The 19692-nt window shown below is 49.3% G+C and overlaps 1 protein-coding gene across 2 annotated transcripts in view; it reads left to right on the top strand.

Moving 5' to 3' along the window:
- GRIK4 (glutamate ionotropic receptor kainate type subunit 4) overlaps positions 1 to 19692 on the top strand; it is a 206264-nt gene that overhangs the window by 152221 nt on the left and 34351 nt on the right. For both annotated transcript variants that reach the window (XR_008749915.1, XM_055819424.1), the window contains exons 8-10: positions 9765 to 9926; positions 15871 to 16023; positions 17276 to 17380. Coding sequence is in view for 1 of the 2 variants with exons in the window: in XM_055819424.1 (XP_055675399.1) it covers positions 9765 to 9926; positions 15871 to 16023; positions 17276 to 17380 (420 nt within the window). In the remaining variant the exon portion in view is untranslated. The remainder of the gene's footprint in view (positions 1 to 9764; positions 9927 to 15870; positions 16024 to 17275; positions 17381 to 19692) is intronic.

The following is a 19692-nucleotide window of genomic DNA, read 5'->3' as shown; positions in this document are numbered from 1 at the left end:
GTCAAGGGAAGCAGGCAAAAAGATGGCTTTAAATGGAGGGAGAACCCATCAGAAAGGGAATAGGCAGCCTGTATAGCATTAAGCTGCTTGGAGATGGAAAAATATTTCAGGCAAAAAAAGAAGAGAAAAGGGGATAAAATGCTGAATTAAACACCTGCCCTGCGGCACTAGAGGGGAATTCTGTTTCTGTCTTCTAGCATTAATTTTATTTAATAAGCACATCCCAGCCGACAGCTAGTTCTGTGTCGCAGCTCTTCTCTCTGCGGAGTGTTAGATGGAGGCAAGTTGCTGCAACTCCCCTGGCACCAGTCCATGGGAGAGCAATCCGGGGGTGACGGCTCCTCCGTAGCCAGCCTGATGACTGCAGATAGCGCCCGCGTTGCTCTCCCTGCCGTTCAACAGGGAGGCAGAGCGGCGCGTGAAAGCAGATGCCAGCCTTTGGCAGGAGATTGCGGGAGCAAATGAGGAGGAAGTTCTCGGCCCCCAATGCATTTCCATCGGAGCCGAGGCGAGCAGCCTGTTGTAAAAATATCCACAGGCTAATTTACTGTGTGCGAATTCATTATCAGCCTCCTTCAGCCAGCTCAGGGGACCCTTTTTGTCAGCAACAGAAGCTCAACAAATTTTCCAGGAGTCCTAATGAAACTCACAGAACAGAGCAGATCTCTTACGTTTTTCCTCCCCACGTCCATCACCTGCATACAGGGTACTTGTGGCAACTGAGCACCCTTCTGTCCTCAGTCCCCTTGCAGGAAATCTCAATCTGACCCGTTTCTTCTCGGCGCTTACCCTTCTGGGAGACCTGAAATTTCCTGGTGATTAACGGCAAACGCTGGCCCAGGGGCCAGCTGCTCCCTGTGCCTTGGCTTCGTGGTGCTGAGGTGAGCTCAGAGCTGCTCATCGTCCCTTCCTCGCTCCCTGGCCGGGCACAGGGTTTCGGTGTATCTGCACAGCTTCTGACCATGTGAGGGGGTGATGGTGTGCTCCATCATGGTAATAGTAATAAAGCCAGTGCATAAATAGAGCATTGCAAGCAGGCTGTTGTGCATTGAAAAAAATGTTCCTCCTAGTGCTGGAAAACCTTGAAAACAGCAGCGCAGAGCAGGACAGGTGTTGGATGCTTCCAAAATCCTGTGCTGCAATTAATTCTTTTAGTTCTTTTAGCTTGTTAATTCTGTGTAGCTTGTTGTTAGTTTTGTCTTCTCCCCCCCCCCCCCTTTTTTTTTGTTGTTGTTTGTTTTCAATGTAACATATGGACCTTGAGCTGGGTTTGAATTTCAAAACATTTATCAAGGAGATTAGATGGAAATAATTGAAACAATTGAAATTATTACTGTAAGAAGGAAGGTGTAAAGGAGTTCTAGTAGTGCCTTGAGTCAGATGCTCTGTTCATTGGATGCAGTTTCGTTCCCCAACAACATTGTGTGCAGGTGTTGTTGCTGATAAAACAGCTCCCGTATTCAATTTCCAGAGACCAGATAAATCAGTTTTGGGTTGGGTGTCTTGTTTGTTTCCTGTTTTTTCTTCTTTGTTTAGCAATTTATAAAAAGCTTGGTCTTCATATAGGATGAGGTTTTCAAAGCCAAATTGTCGCTCTGGATGCCCCGTTGGAACTGGACTTTATGGCAGCGTGCTTTGGAAGGAGGGAATGGTGTAAAGTAAAGCAGAGGGAAAGTGGACTGCAGCTTAGTATTTGACCAGGGCTGCGAAGCTTTGGGTTTTAGTGCTGCTTTATGACATTACCTTCTCTTGGTGGAATGACCTCTTTCTCTGTCTGGTTCTGCAACGTGAGCTCCAGCATGGGCCATGGTGTTTGGCCGGGCTGCAGCAGCTCTGCTGGCTACCAGCACCCTTGCTCTTCCTTGCACCGGTGAAGAAGGCAAACTGTCTTGTTATGCTTTGACAAATTTTACCTTGCAGTCCAGCCAGCCCTCCTGATTCCCAGTAGCTGATGCAAACCTTTTTGTAGAGCCCAAATCGTTCCCTGGATTTATGGTTCATATTTTCAGTGGCATGTGGTAGCAGGGCAAACAAATCAGGCTTTTGCAAGGATGCCAAAGCAATTTCTCCTCATTCTAGTAAGCATGAGAAAAGAAGGATTTAGATGAAGCAATAACTGTACTTCCCTGCGTTTTGCTGCCTGTGCTACCTTACCTGTCTGGGTCATCTTTATGTGTTGTTCGGAGTCCATCCTGTGCTTGATTTCCAGTTGAGTAAATCATTCTCTCAGACACAGCCCAGGCCCTCTGATGCAAGAGCAAACCTTTCTCTTTTCCTCTGCCCTCATGCTGTCTTGTCCTATTTGTCTTTCAGACTTTCTACCCCTTGTTTTCCAAGAGCTGTGCTTTTCAGGTCCCAGCATCAGCACTTGACCCCTTTGCTTTTTGAGGATTTGTCACTCTTCAAGCCCCAGGCTCCCTGCAGAGAAGTTGGAGTAAATTGCTTTCACTAAGGGTGTAGGCAATGTGTTTTCCTAAAGTGCTCTTATCTGAAGAACAGCCTCCCAATTTTAATAGCTCTTCTTGCATGAGGAGGTAAACGGCCCATCCCTACTAGTATACGGCACACTGATGCCTTTGTGACATGTCAACTTTGCAAGAGCTACTGGATTATATATGGATGGTTCCCCTAAATTGCCCCCAAGTTCATTGAGATCACAGTTCCTCTTTAACTACGTGAACGAGCAAATAACAGTGCCTTGGGTAGATCTCCCACATCCACTTACCTACTCAAAAGGCCACAATTTGTTGCTGTGATGACTTTTTTCTTCCAGAGAAATTGATTTTTACATGTGGCCCATTATAAACTTATTGACTCTGTCAATAGTTTATATATAAACTGAGCCTTTCAAGAAAACCATAAAGCACTTAATATAATATTGTCCACTTGAGTGAGTAAATAAATGTGTTTTTTAGAGGAGCTTAGGAATGATTAACAGGCTTGGCAGCTCAGCCCTGAGGGCAACAGGATCCAGAGAGGCAAAAGGCAGGTGTTTCCTCCACTGCTGTATCTAACAGAGGAGGTCCGATGACCTCTGGGTGGAAATCGGTCACCAGTGCCAGACTGTGAAGAACTGACCATAGCAGGGCCAAACGTCCCAGTCACACATGACCACGCAGAATGCACGAGGCCAGTAGTGATGCTCCGGTGCCAGCCCCTGGCGTGCCTCTGTTACGGGGGGGACAGGAGGTGCCGCCAGTCCCCTGGGAAAGTCATGGAGTTTAATCTGTGTTTTGTGTCCTTTCTTCATTTGCACGTTTTTCTTCCCTCTTGTACTCTTGCTGCTTTTAATGATCTCTGTCTATATGAGAGCACTGTAGGGGACCCCTGTGGCACAGGAGACTAAAGTCTTTTCAAGCTTTTTGTGAGGAATCCATGTTTTAGCTATTTGTTTGGGTGTCCCAGGAGGAAGGGCAGTCCTCCTGCTCCCCTCTCTGTCACCAAATCTTGCTCCGGACTTGACATGTTCACGCCTGAACTGTGAAAACCGGGAACAGCTGCAGAGCAATTGCACCAGTCCCGTTCAGTGCAGCTAGGACCAGGACAGCACCTTCTGCTGCCTTGGACTACGTGAACTAATCCTGCCACCCATGGCCTGGGGAGAGACTCCCCAGAGTTTTGTTTGCCCAAAGAACCAGGAGCTGAGATACTTATCTCTTCTGATTAACCCTAAAAAGGTGAATAATGGTGCACATCGGCATCCAGTGATGTCAGCGGCGGAGTGAGTGACGCTGTGCTGACTTTGCACTGGCTGAAGGTTGGCTCATGCATAAAGGCTGCCAGGCAATCTCAGGATGGGAATTGGAGTCTGTATCTGGAGGGTGACAGCTTTTCTAAGCACCAAATACTCTTGAAATGGAGGTTTTGCCAGAGTGAGGGCTTAATAGAGAAATGGAAGCCTTGGCCCAGTATTCTGCTTCCCATCCCACATCAAAATAGAGAAGGAACAGTACAGTGTGTTCTGGACCCACGGTGAGCCTGTCTGGTGCGAGTCAGCCGTCGGTGCCGTCACAGGGCCAGATCCTTGGCTGGGGCTGAGGGGAATGAGGTCGGTGCAGCCTGCTCAGCTTCCAGCATGAGGAGTTTCTCCTGCTGAGCACTGGGCAGTGACAGCCTCAGAGGGTGTTTTGGAGGCTGCTAATCAGCAGGTCCAAAAATCCAATGAAGTCCTTGCAGTAATTAAGAAAGGAAGATAACCACGTGTGTGTGTGTGAGCAAGAGAGAGGAGGGGGGGGAGATGGACGTCTTACTGTCAGTGTAGGTTGAATTGATCAGGTCCTGTGCCTCCCAGGGGCTTGGGATGGAGTGTGGGAAGGTCTTGGAGCCTCTATAAATGAAACAAGCCCACTTTTATACTTGTTGCCAGCGTGTGGGTAGTAGTCATTGTCTCCCTGCTTCCCAAGTGATCTAGCTTATTAAAAATGTGATAAGAATCAAGCCAGGGAGCGAGATTCTGCACACACAAATGGGATGCAGAACAATATCACCAGCTGAATCGATAAAGCTGGAAGGAGCTCAATAGCTGATGCAGGGTGCTGAATAGCACGCTGGCCGCCTCGCCGCTGTGGGGGGAGCATCACCAGGAGCCACTTGCTGAACAGAGGGCACAGCACGGCAGCACCACACTGCAAAAAACATTTGCTTATCAGGCAGGTGGCTGTGACACTAATAATCCCCTGCTCGACTGGCCCTTTCCAGGCAGGAGTCTCCTCCGGCCTCTTCCCAGGCTTGAGAGGGAGGGTGTCATCAGTGCCAGTGGGGAGCGAGGACCTGGCCGTTGTTTATGGGGTCTACTTTGGTCTGGCAGTGGATCGTTTAGGTGCAGATTTTGGAGGATACTTCATTAATTACATGCTTAAATATGAATGCTGGCTTTGATGCTTTGCATTGTAAGGCGTGTTGTTAACTCACATCTCTTTTAGGCTGAATTTAGTGCTGTTAGGTTTTTAATTGCTTGCTGTTTTTTGCTCTGCACCTCAGTTTCCTCCTCTTATTCTGGGCATAATAATTTTCTGGCAGGAGTCGCGGCAGGGGGAGGCAGCGGTGGTTCTGTCTGTTGACCCAGCACAGTGCTGGCGGTGCGAGGAGCGGTGTGTTGCTGCTGCTGTGTTACAGAGCCAGAGCGAAGCAGGCAGGGCAGGAGCGGGGTTTCCATCAGAAACTCGCCGTCATGGGCTGAGATGGGGGAGGGCTTGTGGGCGCTGAGTCCCGGTCAGGGTCGGCTGACCCGTGATCCGAATGTGCAAGTCCAGAGACTTGAGCTGAGTAACACACTTGTACCTTACGGGCTTACGGTCCTAATGGAATGGAGACTATAGGCTGTAAATCTCCTGGCGGTAACTCACAGCTAGCAACGCCAGAAAATCCAAGCTCATGACTTTAAAAATCATGAATTACAGAGCCTGGCTGTGTGGCTCTTATTAGCCAGGTTGCCCAATGATCTAAATGTTCAGGTCACTCCGTAGGTTTTGTCTGCTGCTGTAAAGTGTGAGTGCAGGTCGAGTGCCGCATGAAGCACAGAAACCCAAGAGTGACTTCATCCTCTAATAACTCCTCCAGTGCTGTCTCCCAGGGAACCCCTTTATATTCAATTAGCTAATGTGTGCCTAGCACTTTGAAAATATAGAGTGCCATAGAATTGCTAAGTGTTGTTATTTAACAGCACATATTTAGTGGTTGCAGCCCTGTAGTAGAAGTCAGAAAATCCACACTGTAATTGCCTGGTGCTGCTGCAGAATTTACTGTGATTTGAGCAAAGCCTGGGGATTTTTCTTCCGTAAAAGTTCATTAATTTTGACTGCAGACCCTCCAGGCCTACTTTTTCTGAGACCTCATGAAGCAGAATATTGACTTTTGGTGGATGCTTTAAAAAGTAGACTGAAAAGACGGGGGGAAGAGTTCAGGCAGCCAGGATTTGCGTATATGAAATTCACCATGGCATGATTTTTGATGGTCTTCTCTGTGCCTCAGGTTGCACTGGTTGGCATAAAGGAGCTGGACTGAGACGGAGGGCAAAGTGCTGGTCAACTATTGCAATTGTTCCAGTGCGGGGAGGGGGAAAAAATAATTGGCAGTGGAATAGGAGAATTGGCAGTGGAATGAGAGAGATGTGGTTTGCACCCATCACTTTGATTCTTGTGAGCACCCTCTTGTGCTCACCAGGTACCCTGATCTGGCCCGAAAGCATGTGGTTACAAAGCTGTATTTGCACAGGCGGGGGTGGCTAGGACAAGCGTACCAGGGCTTGGAGTCCTCCTTTACATGGAATCTGCTGACAGGTGTGTGTTATTTTCCTAATGGCTCCTTGCTTTTATTGCATTGGAAAGCTATATTCCAGCCTGCAAAAACACCAGCCAGTACTGCAGGTAAGGAAGAGTGACAACAGAGAGGAGAGGCAGCTGTGAAACTATCGTGTGTAAGCACCTGGCCCACCAGCTTTATCTAGCAGTCAAGGCAAGGTCAGGTATGTATACCACAGCTGTGCTCAGACTGTTTGAAAATTTTCCTAGCTTAGGCAAAAGTCAGCTTCAGTACGTCTCAGTGAGAAATCCGTGGATCTGACACCAAGTCTCTGTGCACCTGCTACAAAGCCATTCATGTGTCTTCTCAAATCTGAACAGTATTTCTCTACCTCGGTCTTGTCTTTGAAAAGGAAAACGCATTAACACTTGCATGCAAACACGTGGTGAGAGGACCCATTGAGATCATCTCCAAAAGCAGGGTTTCCACCTCTTTCCCTGACGGTGCTCGCCTCTTGCCCGGCAGCGTCGGAGGCTCAGCTGTCACTTGCCGTCGGGCCGGCAGGGCGGGAGGTAGGACCGGGGCTGACGGATGGGGCGTCAAGCTCTGGAAATCAGCTGCGTGGTGCAGGCCTTGAATGGCAGATGAGTTTGTGCTTGCAGACCGTGGGTTTGGATATGTCAAGCATGGTGAATGACTGTGTAGGAAAGGAAAGAAAACAAACAGGGACAGAAGCTGAGCCGGCAGCTACTGGACTATCTGGATGCTCTCACCCCTTTGCCCTCTGTAGCAAGCCTGACCTTACCAAATCTCTCTTATCCCATTGCAAATGAAGTGTGTCCCCCAAGGACGGTTTATCTCCATCTCATTGCGTAGGCAGCTCATGGCTCATTTGCTTGTTTCTGACCTGGGCCCTCAGAATGCTCTTGTGCATGTCTGATGGAAAAAAATTTAAAGGCAGAGGGCTGGAGCCAGAGAGGAGGGAAGGGACAGGGAGCAGCGCAGAGAAAGGGTTGCGTACAGGCCACGCAATCCCCTTGTGTTGCAGAGGTGGATGCTTTATGCGTATGACAGCAACAGAAATGTGGTTTTCCGCAGCTGGAGGCTTGCCTAGAAAAAGACAGATAGGGAGAGCGTTGGCTGCAGGAAAAAGACCAAAGCTTGCAATGACCAGCCACCGCTAATGGGAGCTGGGAAAAAGCTGCTGTTAACATTTGAACCAGAGCAAATTGTTGACTCTGGGGGGAGCATGCCTGGGTCTGCCTGCGGTCGGTTTCTCAGGCAGCAAGCCCTGGCAGCTGCCTCCATCCTCAGCAGGGCACAGGATCCCCAGGGAAACTGGGCTGATGTGGGTGCAGGGAGCCGAGTGGGGGCTGGGACTGACCCCGTCACCCAGCCAGCCCGAGTGCACCCGTGGGTTCAGCCTTGCGACTGCTGCGTGAGCAGGGCAAACCGCACCTCTGCCTCAGTTTCCCCCACGTGAAGCTGGACCAGCAAGACTTGCTCCCTTGCCCGGTAACTGCTGATTTAAGGTGTAGAGTGTAACAAACCTGTCAGGGCCTCAGCAACCTCAGAAACTTAGAAATGTTTTCAGGGGAGAAAAGGCGTAATAAATAAAGGCAGTAATTTCAGCTGCCTTTAGATTGGGGCGGTCTGGCCTGAGCCTGAAGCCTTGGACTGGTGTGGCTGTTATGGTACATAACATCTCATTTTCCTTCTGCATATACCGAAGCCAGGAGGGCAGTCGTGCAGCTGCTCGCCTTGCGCCCTGCACAGTTTGCCTCCTGGCTCTGGCTTGGGAGAGGTGGTATTTTGCAGGGGTGCAATGGATCTCGTGCTGCTCTGCTTGCATCCAGGATCTCCTCGGGCCCAGGTCCTCATTAGCCATCTGCCCTCGTTGCATGGGTTGACAGGATGCCGTGGGTAAATGGATAACCTGTCAGGAAGGCAGGAGGATAGTATCATTCAAATGAATCAATAGTTCACAGGCAATTTCATGTTACCTAACGTTAATGCGGTTGTGTCCAAAATGCACTTAATCCTGTGTCTGATCACATTCTCATGGGAGTTTGCCGTGCTGGAATACTCCTGTAACTCCATGTTTCAGAGATTTACAGACATTGTTGCTACGTGCACACATACGCAGGAAAGATAAAAAATGACTTGACTTGCTGAAATCTCGCAGTCCACAGAGCCAAAAGACATTCGTATTAGTGATGGAAGAGAATCGGTATCCAGCAGTTTCTGAAACTATTACTCCCACCTTCTCACTCCATTTTAGCAATTAGCAAAAGAGAAATTAGTGAGGAAGGTACCATTATTTCCTGTTAATAGGACAAGGAGGGCTGGACTCTTCTGCAGGAAGCTGGCTTTGTTGTGTAACTGCTTCCATTGACGTTAGTAGCAAAATAGAGCTCTCCCTCTTTGCTTGCTTTTTTTTTTTATACAGTCATTTTTGTACATCTTATGACTTTGCTCTTCAGAAATGCAAGAGGATGGGCCCCACTCTGAAGCCCACTGTCAAAGCAACTTCCCACCCTCCACAGGGCATTAGGATGTCCTGTGAGCAGCATCTCCTGATACCTGATGGCAGAAGGGAGCAGTGCAGGATTGCTGGGTGGGGAGGAGCTGGTTTAATTTAACAGTTTAAACCTGGTACCACCAAATAGGACGTGGTGGTGGTAGAGCAGCTTCACTCAGCAGATGACGCTTGCTGCCCAGCCTGGGGTCCAGTTCAGCGTGCTCTCAGAGGCAATTAAGAATAGTAAGGAAAGGATGTTAGTTTCACACCATACGTGGGTCTCCGCAGTCTGGTAGTCTTGGTATCGCTCCTGCCCCGGCTCTGGATGGACAGCCGTTGCCCATGTTCTCACACTGTCTGGGCCTCTCGGCCATAGCGGTATCTGGGCACAGCGGTGTTTTCGTGGTGAACGCAGCAGGGATGTTTTTCTGGGAGTGCCTTGAAGAGAGCATCGCTTGGGAGGTATAAATCTGCTAAGGAGCTCTGTGCTCTGGACCTCCCACAACAGAGCTGACCTTCTCTGGCCAGTTACAGCAGGTTGCTGGGTTCATCTGAAAAATATCATTCACCTCACTGCCTCTGCTGTAACCTCTGCATTACAGGGAACCTCCTGTCAGAAGAATTGGTTTATAAACTGCAAAGAATAACACCTCGCTCAGGCATGGTTGGCAGGAACCACGGCTCAGAAATTAAAAGTTCCCAGAACCCACTTTGGAGGGGTTTGGGTCTGTTTATGGAACTTGGCCAATAAAGTAGTGGACTTGGCTGACATCTTCGTTAAAAGCCTGAGACGGGCAGCACAGTGAGTCGAGTCATGGTCAGCACCCAGGCTCGCTCCTACTGGCCATGGGTGGTTTTCAGACCCGGCTTGGGGGTGGTAGTTTCACGTGCAGGTTTGCGTAGCCGCGTGGTTGCATCTTCCCTTCGAGGGTGTTGAATGATTTTGAAGCTTTTAGTGCCTGTTTTCTTCCCTAATCCCATTTTCTGCTTTGGGCTGCTTTAGGAGTTTTCCCTCCAGCGCCTGGACAGCCTGCTGGATGACAGAGTCAACATTCTGGGATTTTCCATTTTCAATCAGTCTCATGCTTTCTTCCAAGAGTTTGTCCAGAGCCTCAACCAGTCCTGGCAGGAGAACTGCGATCACGCTCCTTTTACTGGGCCAGCAGTAAGTAAAATTCATTCCCATCACCCACAGCCTCTCTGAGTTGAAGGTGCTGTAGACCATCAGGAAAACCTTGTGGAAAGAGCCACAGGCTGGTTCTGAGCAGACACTGGCAATGCAGAGGACCATGCATAGGTAGAAACTCTGGTCTCAAATGTACATGGTATTGACTAATTGCTTAATCCAAGTAACCCCTGTGCAAAATTGCTTGGGCACATCCCCGGGCTGCTGTCGTACTGCTGTACCTTGGGTTGGCTTTCCTGGTGGTCGGTCCTGGGGAGGTGGCACTCCAAGAATGGCAAGGATGAACCAGGCAGAGCGCCCTAGTTAAGCAGGTAGAAGAGGACTTGGGGTGTCAAGCTGTGACTTACAGGGGAGCCTCCTGATCTGGAGAACACTAAAGCAATCGTGGAAGTCTTTGGTCACCCGGATGGATCTTGGGGAGCCATGTGGGTGCAGAGCTTTAGAGGGCATGTCTGTACAGCTTTAAATTCAAGCCTAATTTTAATTTATAATTGTATGTGGGTGCAGGGGTTGATGCAGCTCTGATTCAGTGCTTCCCTTGTGAAATTTGTCCCTGTGTATTTCACCTCTAGGAAAATGTTTTGTGGAAGAGGGAGTCTGGATGCAAGTATCGTAGAAAGGGTTGGGCTTAGGCAGATGCTAAGGGACTGCGTTACGTTGCACGCTTTAACATCTCCCTGATGAGTGTGCAGATCAGCACTGAAATCTTCCCTAGGGACTCTTCATAACTGGGAAGATTTACAAAGCAGATCTGCAAAATCGGGGCTGCAGGGGGCTGCAGCTGGAGCTGGGAGAGGGGAGAGAGAGAAAAAATGCCATCAGCGGAACCCTTTGCATCATTTTTAATGAACTCAGAGTCCCCTTGACAAGCTGAGGCAGCTGTGTACTGATGAAAACCTCCTTATTATCACTACAAAGTGATCTTACGCAGGCAAAATAAGGAGCTTTCTGCCCTTTTTGTCCACATCCTATTGGCTTGGCATGGAACTCAGGCCATAGTTACTATGCGCCTGGGACCATCCTGCTGTCCCTCCTCCCAGCCCTGCTGCGCAGAGGCGGCTGCAGTGAGCGTGCTGTCTGCCCTGCTAGATCTCTGTAGGATTGCTAATGGGAAGCTTCCCCTTTTAGTCCTGGGAAGCCGCTATCTTGTGGGATAGCTCATACTAAAGAGAAAAAAGGAGGCTCAACAGCTGGAAGTGACAGGAGGGAGGTTTCCTATGAGCTGCAAAATCCCAGGGCTTTCTTGCTAGAGCTGAGAAAGCATCTGAGGAAGGAGGAGGGAGCTGCTTGCTCTAATGCCATTCTCATTAATCACATTGCAAAGAAAGGAAATCAGAGAAAATCATTCAAATTACAGATGGCTAGATTAGGTAATTAGAATTTAGGCTAAAACAGATGTTTGTAATTAAGTGTTTATGTCATTGAATAAAATCCAGATTGTAAAGTCTATTTCACAGGATTTTAATGGTTTTAATTCTCTGTGTTATGTTTAGGGGCAAAGATACAGATGATAATGTTTTAGGAAGAAAAGAAAAAAAAAACCCACATGGCAAAATGCAGACTAGCCAAACCTGTTTGTGTTTCCCTGGAGATCAGCTTACCTTTAAACATGGCCTTTACGTGGGAGCTTTCCATAAATAAAAAAGTGGGATCTTCTACGTAACCATGCTTAACCCACTGTTAGTTTCTAGAGGGGCAGTTTTGGTGTTGGGAGGAAGATGTGCTGCATCCAGCCAGGAGCTGTGGGGCATCCGATGGCATTAGATGTCTGGAAGGTGCTTGTCGGAATCGGCCTGCCAGCTGATGTGCACAACGGCTGGAGATCTGTTTCTTGACCTTTTCTTGTTGGTGAGTTGTTCCCAGGGCTTCGTGTCACAGTTGTACCTTGCAACACCTCCTTAGTTCTCAGATACAGCCTCTCCTCGCGCAGCTGACCAGGGTGCCGAGGGGAGTGGAGCGGTGAGCCATCTGCCCAGCCCGCCATCTGCTCCCTTCTCTGGAGCCTGGCTCGGGTGAGGCATCCATCAAGTTGCAATTTTTATCAGCAACTTTTATTGTCAAGAATTAGGCTTTAGGGATAGAGGGAAGTCCCCCGAGACCCATGAATCTGGGAGTGGAGGACCACCGCTGAGCTTACAAGCCTTTCACATGCAGCTCTTGCATTGCAGAGATGGTACAAAAACAACAGGGATCTGCACAAATCAGATGATGCATGCAAGGAAAAGAATCAATTTGTTAACAGGAAAATTGGCTTTTTGTGACAGAGTGACAAAGCTGTGGTTTAAAATGAGAACATAAAAGTAGTGAGAGATTTTATAGGCAACATGAAGAAAGTTGAGGCGACATACACAGGAGCAGTGACAGATTCCCCCTTGCTGAATCTGCCTAGAGGAAATTAAAAAAGGTGCTACCTCCCGCTCTGTCCCCACTCCTCTGCTGAAGGTTGTGGCCCCAGTGTGAGCGCCCACATGGCTGCTCTGCGTCTGCTCCAGTGCAAAGTCCAGCAGCTTCACTTACCACACCGTGACTTAAGGGAGCCTGCAGGGAAGTGGAGTGGATGCGCTACAATAACCCAGTCCTCGTCTGAACTTTCTGGGCTGTGGGAGACAGCTGGAAGCAGCGAGCTTGTGTTAACCACGTTAACCCCATTTAACCTCATGAGAACACACTTGCCTACCTACGAAAGCCGAAGAGACCAAAGAACCCAGAAGAGCTGCTGCACTCCAGTGCTGCGCAATTGCGGTTTCCTCCACACAGCCTGCATCCCAAATCGCCTTACTGTGTTGGATATGATTTATTTCATGTGAGTCACCGAGTGAATAGTGGCAGAGGGAGATGGCCATTTGGTAGGTGGTGCAGGACAACAGAGCAGATGCTGCTGGCAGGGTTGTGGGTGGTGGTGGAGCAGGACAATCCCACACCAGCATCCACGGGAAGATGCGGAGTGCCTTTGAGGATTTTGATACCAGAGGAGAGAGGAGGGAATAGAGCAAAGGCCGTGAACCTCCCTAGGCATGATTCCTGGTGGCTGTTCAAGAGATACTGAAGGGGGAATCAAGGCAGGTGTCTAAAAGGAGGTGCGTGGGTCTGTGTACTGGCATGCTGCTGTGTTGCAGGGCTCCCATGCCTGCGGGTGCTGTGCTCCAGGGCCCACAGAACTGAGAGGGTAGCACAGGAGCCGGGGTTTGAGCCCACCGGGGCAGGGAATGGCTGTCATAAATGATAAGCAGCATCAGGAATGGAAATGTGATGCTTCTGAGGAAAGCTGTTATTTTTCTTTGAAAAAGGGAAGAGATACGTTGAGTGCACGGGAGAGATTCCCATTCCTTACCAAGGGGGCTTGATTCTGTGTATCACAGCCCCCACCGCAACCCCTAAATTGCTTGAAATCATAAGGGGGCTGCCAGAAATCCTAATAAATTGTTCAAGACTAAGGAGTAAAATATTCCGATCAATAATGTCAAATGCTTCGCTAAGATCTACAAGTCTCTTGCTCACTAGCTAATAAGAGATCATTAACTGCTCTGGAAAAATGGAAATGAAAACCCAGTGGGAGACAATTAAAAATGCTGGGCCAATATTCTGATTTGGTACGAGATGGTGAAACTTTGGGGTCACAGGGGTTGCGTTTGCTCTCATAATGCTTCCATTTGGCCAACTGTTATTAATATGGTTCCTGATTCAGGAAAGCAATTGCTAGGTGTGTACGGTATCCTGTAACTCAAATGGGATTCGGTCCACAGTTAAAATTCAGTATATGCTAAAGAGCTTCATGGAACAGGAGCTGAGGACAGGACAGGCTGGAGAGGTCCTATTAGGAAAAGAACTTGTATTGAAGGTAAAAAAGAAAGGTAGGAAGAAGGATATATCAGCTCCATTAAGAAGCTCTGGAAAATGTTTCCCAGGAGGGGAATGTTTAGGTCAGATGTAAATACTAAGCAAAAAACCTTAGCAGGCTTACCCCCAAAGAGAGGGGAAGCAGTGCAGGAGAGAGGCTTGCTGCTGTGGCAGAAGGTCCTGTAGTATCTCATTGCTGAGGCAGGATAGGAAACGGGATGCCCAGTTTCTGTTCCCACTCTTACCAACTCCTTGTGCGTCCTCAGGATGCTCAGCTCCTCTGGTGTTACAGTTTAGCTCCTGAACAGCTGTAACAAACCTTCATGGCTCTGGAGCCAGTCAATCCTTAGTATTAGCAGAAAGCTGTCAACATACATGACCAAAGGTGCTGCCCGTTGCGTGGGAGACAGGCCAAATGCAAGACAGACGCCGGTCAAGTTGCTTGGTGCTCACCGGAAAGCTCCCGGCTGCTATTTCTGTAAAATAAACTGGTACGTGCAGGAGTAATGTGGTAGAGCAAATGTGAGTCTGCACCAGGGTTGGAAAAGTGAGAGGTTACAGGTGCCATTAGAGCTGGTGTTTGGGGTTTTGCTAGCATTAGGCTGGGATCCTGCCTTTTGATTCGTGCTGGCTTGTAAATTTGAAGGTTTTGTGCTGGTTTTGACTACCTAATCCCAGGCCATTGTGGTCATTGAGGTCTTACCACTGATCTGAGTAAGACCAAGCAGGGTTAAGTCTGACTCACTCTGTTCAAATTAGTAAAACAGCTGAAGCCAAAGGTTCATTGGGATGATTGAACTGGGTGAGATTGTCCCTGCAGGGCCACTGGCAGAAGTGAACAAACCTAATCAGGCTTTGGGAGGAATAGAGGATGCAGATACCGCTGGAGTGCTGCAAGTCACAAACAGGGTAAGGTGGGGGAAAGAGCTCCGGGCTAAAGACCGAGCCAGCTGCTGGGAGCTGGGATGGTAAAAGGATGCTGTCTGAAGTAGCCATGAGGAAAATGTAGCCTTGATAATAATGAGCTGCAACGGCTGAATTCCAGCAGAGTCAGGAGGCAACAATAATTAAAAGCGAAATCTTAGTCACAACAGTGAACACGAGAGAGCAAATGGCTGATTATTAACTAGATCAAAACCATTGAAATGGTTGTGCATGGGCGAAAAACACAGGTTTGCAAGGCTTGATAAGCAAAGAGATCTGATTAAAGGCAAACAAAGCAAAGATGAGAAGGAGAGGGGATGAGCTCTGTGATTCTGGACATTCCTTCAGCAATGCCATTGCAGAGCAGGTAACAACCAGCAGGAAACTGGAGGTTTTAGCAAGGGACTAGATGATCTCTTCAGGGCCTGAAAGCCAGGGCTTGGTTGCTTGAGAAGCAGATCTAACAAAACCTCATTTCTTGTGCATCTGCTGTTCAGAGCAGTGGCCAAAGAAGGACTCTGGTGCCTAATGGAGGCTAAAGCACCACAGTCATCATTCCTTCTGTGGCTGCAGGCACAGGGTCTTTATTCTGCCCAGCTGCCTGTTTAAAGAACTTCACAAACCTGATGCACCCAGGAGTGTTCCCCCTGGCCAGCAGATTTGATCAGAGGTCAGCAAAGCACCAAAAACCCACACCTTGACTAGTTAGTACTTTAGGAAACTGAGACAGGAAAGAACGAGAAGGGACAGGGACAAACAGAGATAGAAAAATGATAGTGATGGAAGAAACCCTGAGGAACAAGCAAGGACATAAAGGGTAAGCAAGTGTGCAAGACGAGAAGGAGAAACATAACAGACTGGGGCTGGCGAAGGGATTGCACTTGCCCTAGTGATGCCTTCGCAGGCACGGCAGTTCAGGGATACCACTGCTGGTGTTCTCCCTGCCCTCAGGTGAGTGCAGACGGCGTGCAGGGTGTTGCTGGAGCATAACGGCAGACAAGCAGGGCTCGCTGTCTGCACAGCCAAGGATTTTGCTCCTTTCTGATCCCAGCTGAGGTTGTGGAGAGGGAACTCTCCTGCTTGCTGCTAGGTCCTGAAGGTGCAGCAGGAGGCTCGATTTATGTCTTCCCATCTCAGGTTTTTTCCTTCCTTTTCCCTACAGCTCTCTTCAGCACTGCTGTTCGATGCTGTGTACGCTGTGGTGACTGCCGTGCAGGAGCTGAACCGGAGCCAGGAGATCGGTGTGAAGCCCCTGTCCTGTGGGTCTGCCCAGATCTGGCAGCATGGCACCAGCCTGATGAACTACCTGAGAATGGTGAGAAGGGACTGAACTTTCCTGGCGTGTTAGGAGCCAGCGCTCGTTGCTGCCAGAAGCAAAAGATGTGTATGTACGTGCGGGTGCTGGCACAGTTCTCAAGCAGTGTCGGTCTGTTTGAAGGTAGCACTGGGAATGAAAAGAGAGGAGATCTGAGGGCTGGTTTGTCAGTGGTCTTGGAACAACATGAAACTCCATTTTTCAGGCTTTGCTGCAGGAAAAACTGGAATTCAGTGATTTTTTTTATTTTTTTTTTTTAAGTATGAATGTTACCAAGTGATTTGAACTCCGTTTTGAATGAACTTGAGTTGATATAAGGTCACACAGTACAATTGCGTAGAGCTCAGTGGCAAGATGTGAGTTTCCCGATGAAGGGATTTGGGCTCCTTTGAACCCGAAAGTGTGGTTCTGGCACGAGAACAGACCCTGAAATTTCAGCTTTCTGAAATAGCTAGAGTTTGTCAATGTGATTCCTCAGAGCTGAGCTTGACCATGCAGAAGGAGCGTGTTTTTTCCAAGTTTGTTCAGGGAGCAACTGAAATGTCATGAGGTGAGGAAGTTTCATGAGGCTTCTTTCCCCTCCCCCCAAAGGAACGCTCAGCTGAGCTGACCAAAGTGGTACAAGGTTCTGTGCGTGCGAACCTTGCTTTAAATCTCACCTTTAGTCAGAGACAACAAAATCCTTCAGCTTCCCTTGGCTCTGCTGCTAGGAGGCCCGGCAGCTTGCCCTTGCTGCTGGAGCACCTCTTCAGTGACAAGTGAGCAGTGGTTAATCTGCACAGCGAGGGAGGCACTCATCCTGCCTCCACCGCAACAGGCTCTTGCGTTAAGTGCTGGCCCGGTGCTGTGACACAGCACTAATGGTTTGGGGGGGGGAATCCCCAGCTGGCGACTCAGTGTGACACAGCGGAGGGCTTGTGCCTGCCCCCGGGCAGCGCGGTGTTAGCCTTGGGATGGAGGGAGCCGGCAAGGGGCTGTGGAGGTGGTTGTGGTTGTTCCGAAGCAGCAGGGTTCCCTGAAATTCTTTGCTCCAGCACTTCATGGCGCTGATTCTCCGGCTCCCCTCCACATCTCTCTGCTACCCTAGCCAGGCTCCGAAAGCAGTTATGACAGGTCGTAAGGACTGCATTAGTGTACCTGCTGGGAGGGTGGATGGCCGGTGCGTGGGGTGAGTGGCTGCCACCCTCAGCTCTGCTGTGGGTGGGGGATGAGCCACCCTGATGGGCGCTGTAACTCATTCTCTCTTGGACAGGTAGAATTGGAAGGTCTCACCGGCCACATCGAATTTAACAGCAAAGGCCAGCGATCAAACTACGCCCTGAAAATCCTGCAGTACACGCGCCGCGGCTTCCGACAGGTAGGAGCGGCCACGCTGCCTGGGGGTGATGCCGAGGGATGGTGCCCGGGGATGGTGTGTGCGTGGTCTGGCTCCGGCTGCTGCTGCGGGGGCCAGAGGGGGTTGAGGATACCCCCCTTTGCAACATAAAAGTGTTCAGCAAGTGACAGCATGGCGTGGATGTCACAGTAGCCACCGCTGGGATTGGGTTGGCAAACACACAGTGTTCCCTTCATCAAGAACATGTCTTGAGATAATTTAGATTTGTCTTAATTCGAGTCCCTGAGGTGCTGATGTTAGAGCCAATGTCCGGCCTGTCACAGTAACCCTCCTGTGCAGGAGATAACTCAGTCACAAAGCGTGTGCCAGATACAGGCTCACACTCAAGACACTTTTGTTCTTAAGCTTGTGGAGACACGTGTGCTCAAAGTGATTCAGATGGGGAAAAATGGGAAAATTTCCCATGAAATGGGCAAAAAAGGGTACTATGAACCTTTCCAAACTACTGCCTCTGGGAGGAGAGTGAAGCAGTATGACAGGAGCTCCCCACCATCTCTCCCCTGGCGTGGCACGTGGGAGGAAGAGCAAGGTGATCTGCCTCTCGGTCTGTGGTGCGTGTTCCTCTGCGATGGGTTTGCTTAGCTCAGGCTCTCGTTTGCTGAGATTCCTCACAGCGCTGGTCCTTCTTCTGCTTGTTGCCCTCTTTCTGTCCAAGGGATATTTTCTGGCATCAGCTAAGGTTAAGGATAAATGTGTGGGGCCACAGTTATCAAACTGGTGAGATTATGTGACACAAGGCCAAGGAATTAGGGTTTTACTGGTAAATCCAAACCTCATTCAGGAAAAAAAAAAGGAAATCTGAGAAAGAGGGTTTTCATCTGTCTTATTTCCCTGCTGTCAGCACCACACCTGCCCATTTTCTTGGAGATTGCCACTTTTAGACGTTGGCAGAGAACAAAAGCTATTGTATCTTACCCCACGCTGACAGAGAATTTTGGCGTTAGGAAGTCTCTCCTGGTCTGGCAGCAGTGAATTTTAGCCTTGGCGAGGATGTTGCCTGCCAGTTCTTACCTGTCAAGTGACAGCTCAGCTTTGATATGCTGCCTTTAGCTGAGTGAGCAGGGGATCAGGATGGCATTCTCCCTACAGTAAGATCTCTCATAGCAACAGTGCCCTTTTAATAATTTCCCAAACCCATCATACTCCGAGCAAAAGTGACAGATCCAAGCCCATCTGCATTAGTAAGAGCATGCATTCAGCTGGAGCAAGGGAAGCAAATGCTGTAAACCTCACTATGACAGCTATGGTTTTGATGTGTTTAAATGTGGCAGGGAGTTCACATTAAATGCATGGGTCCTCTTGGAGCAGTGCTTCTCCCAGAGCTCTGACTGCAGCCTCATCTGCCCCGAGACAAAAATCTCAGCTTTTCTCCACAAACCCTGTCTGACAGGAGAAAACCTTTTTTGACCTGTTGCAACAGCTCTGTAAATAAGCAGCTTCATGTTTTAGAGGTACCCAGGAAAAGCTGCGCTGAGACTAAGCTTTTCAAATTCCCCGTCAGAGCGCAGTGGTGATAAATCACTTCCAGTCACAGTAACTAGGTGCTGGAAGGACGGGGCAGTCCCTTGGTGTGCGTGGCTGCTTGCTGAGCGCCGGTGCTGGCTGCCAGCCCCCTCCTCTCAGAACCCACCAGGGAGGAGTTAGTCTCCATAAAACCGTGTGACTGTGGCAGCCTTTCCACCGTCTGCTCCCCCCACTGCAGGCAGCCCCCTCTCAGGGGTCTTGCCTGACTGACAGCAATGCCTGGAGGGGTGCTGGGGACCCTCACAGGCTGAGTTTGTGGCAGTGGCTGGTTGGGAAGGGCAGCCCTGGATGGAGCTGTGGAACCTGGGCAGGGTCCTGCCCCATCCTGCCCCACCCCCTTGGTCACTGCAAGGGGAAGCATATAGCTGGTTATGCTAGGCAACCCTGCTTCGTGCAATAAAAACGACTAAATAAATCATTAGACATTAAACCCACCATGAGGGGATGGGGTAACGAACAAATATTTGCATCCTGGGGACAATCATGTTCCCAAGGGTTATAGGAACTGATCTGCTCAGGCTCTTGTTTGAACACTTTGTCTGGGTTTGACCCCAGCCGCAACTGAGCCCCACCAGCCACTTGCTCGCTGCCTGCCCCACAGAGGGATGGGAGGGGAATCGGGAAGGAATGCAGAACTGGAGGGCTGAGACAAGAACAATTTAATAACTGAAATAAAATAAAACAAAAACCAATAATCATCATCATAGTAATGATGATGATGATAGTAATAATAATAGTAATAATAACAA

Source organism: Falco peregrinus, chromosome 15, assembly GCF_023634155.1.
Source record: "Falco peregrinus isolate bFalPer1 chromosome 15, bFalPer1.pri, whole genome shotgun sequence".
NCBI lineage: Eukaryota > Metazoa > Chordata > Aves > Falconiformes > Falconidae > Falco > Falco peregrinus.
Note: the sequence above shows the minus strand (reverse complement) of the source record. Positions and strands in the feature narration are given on the sequence as shown.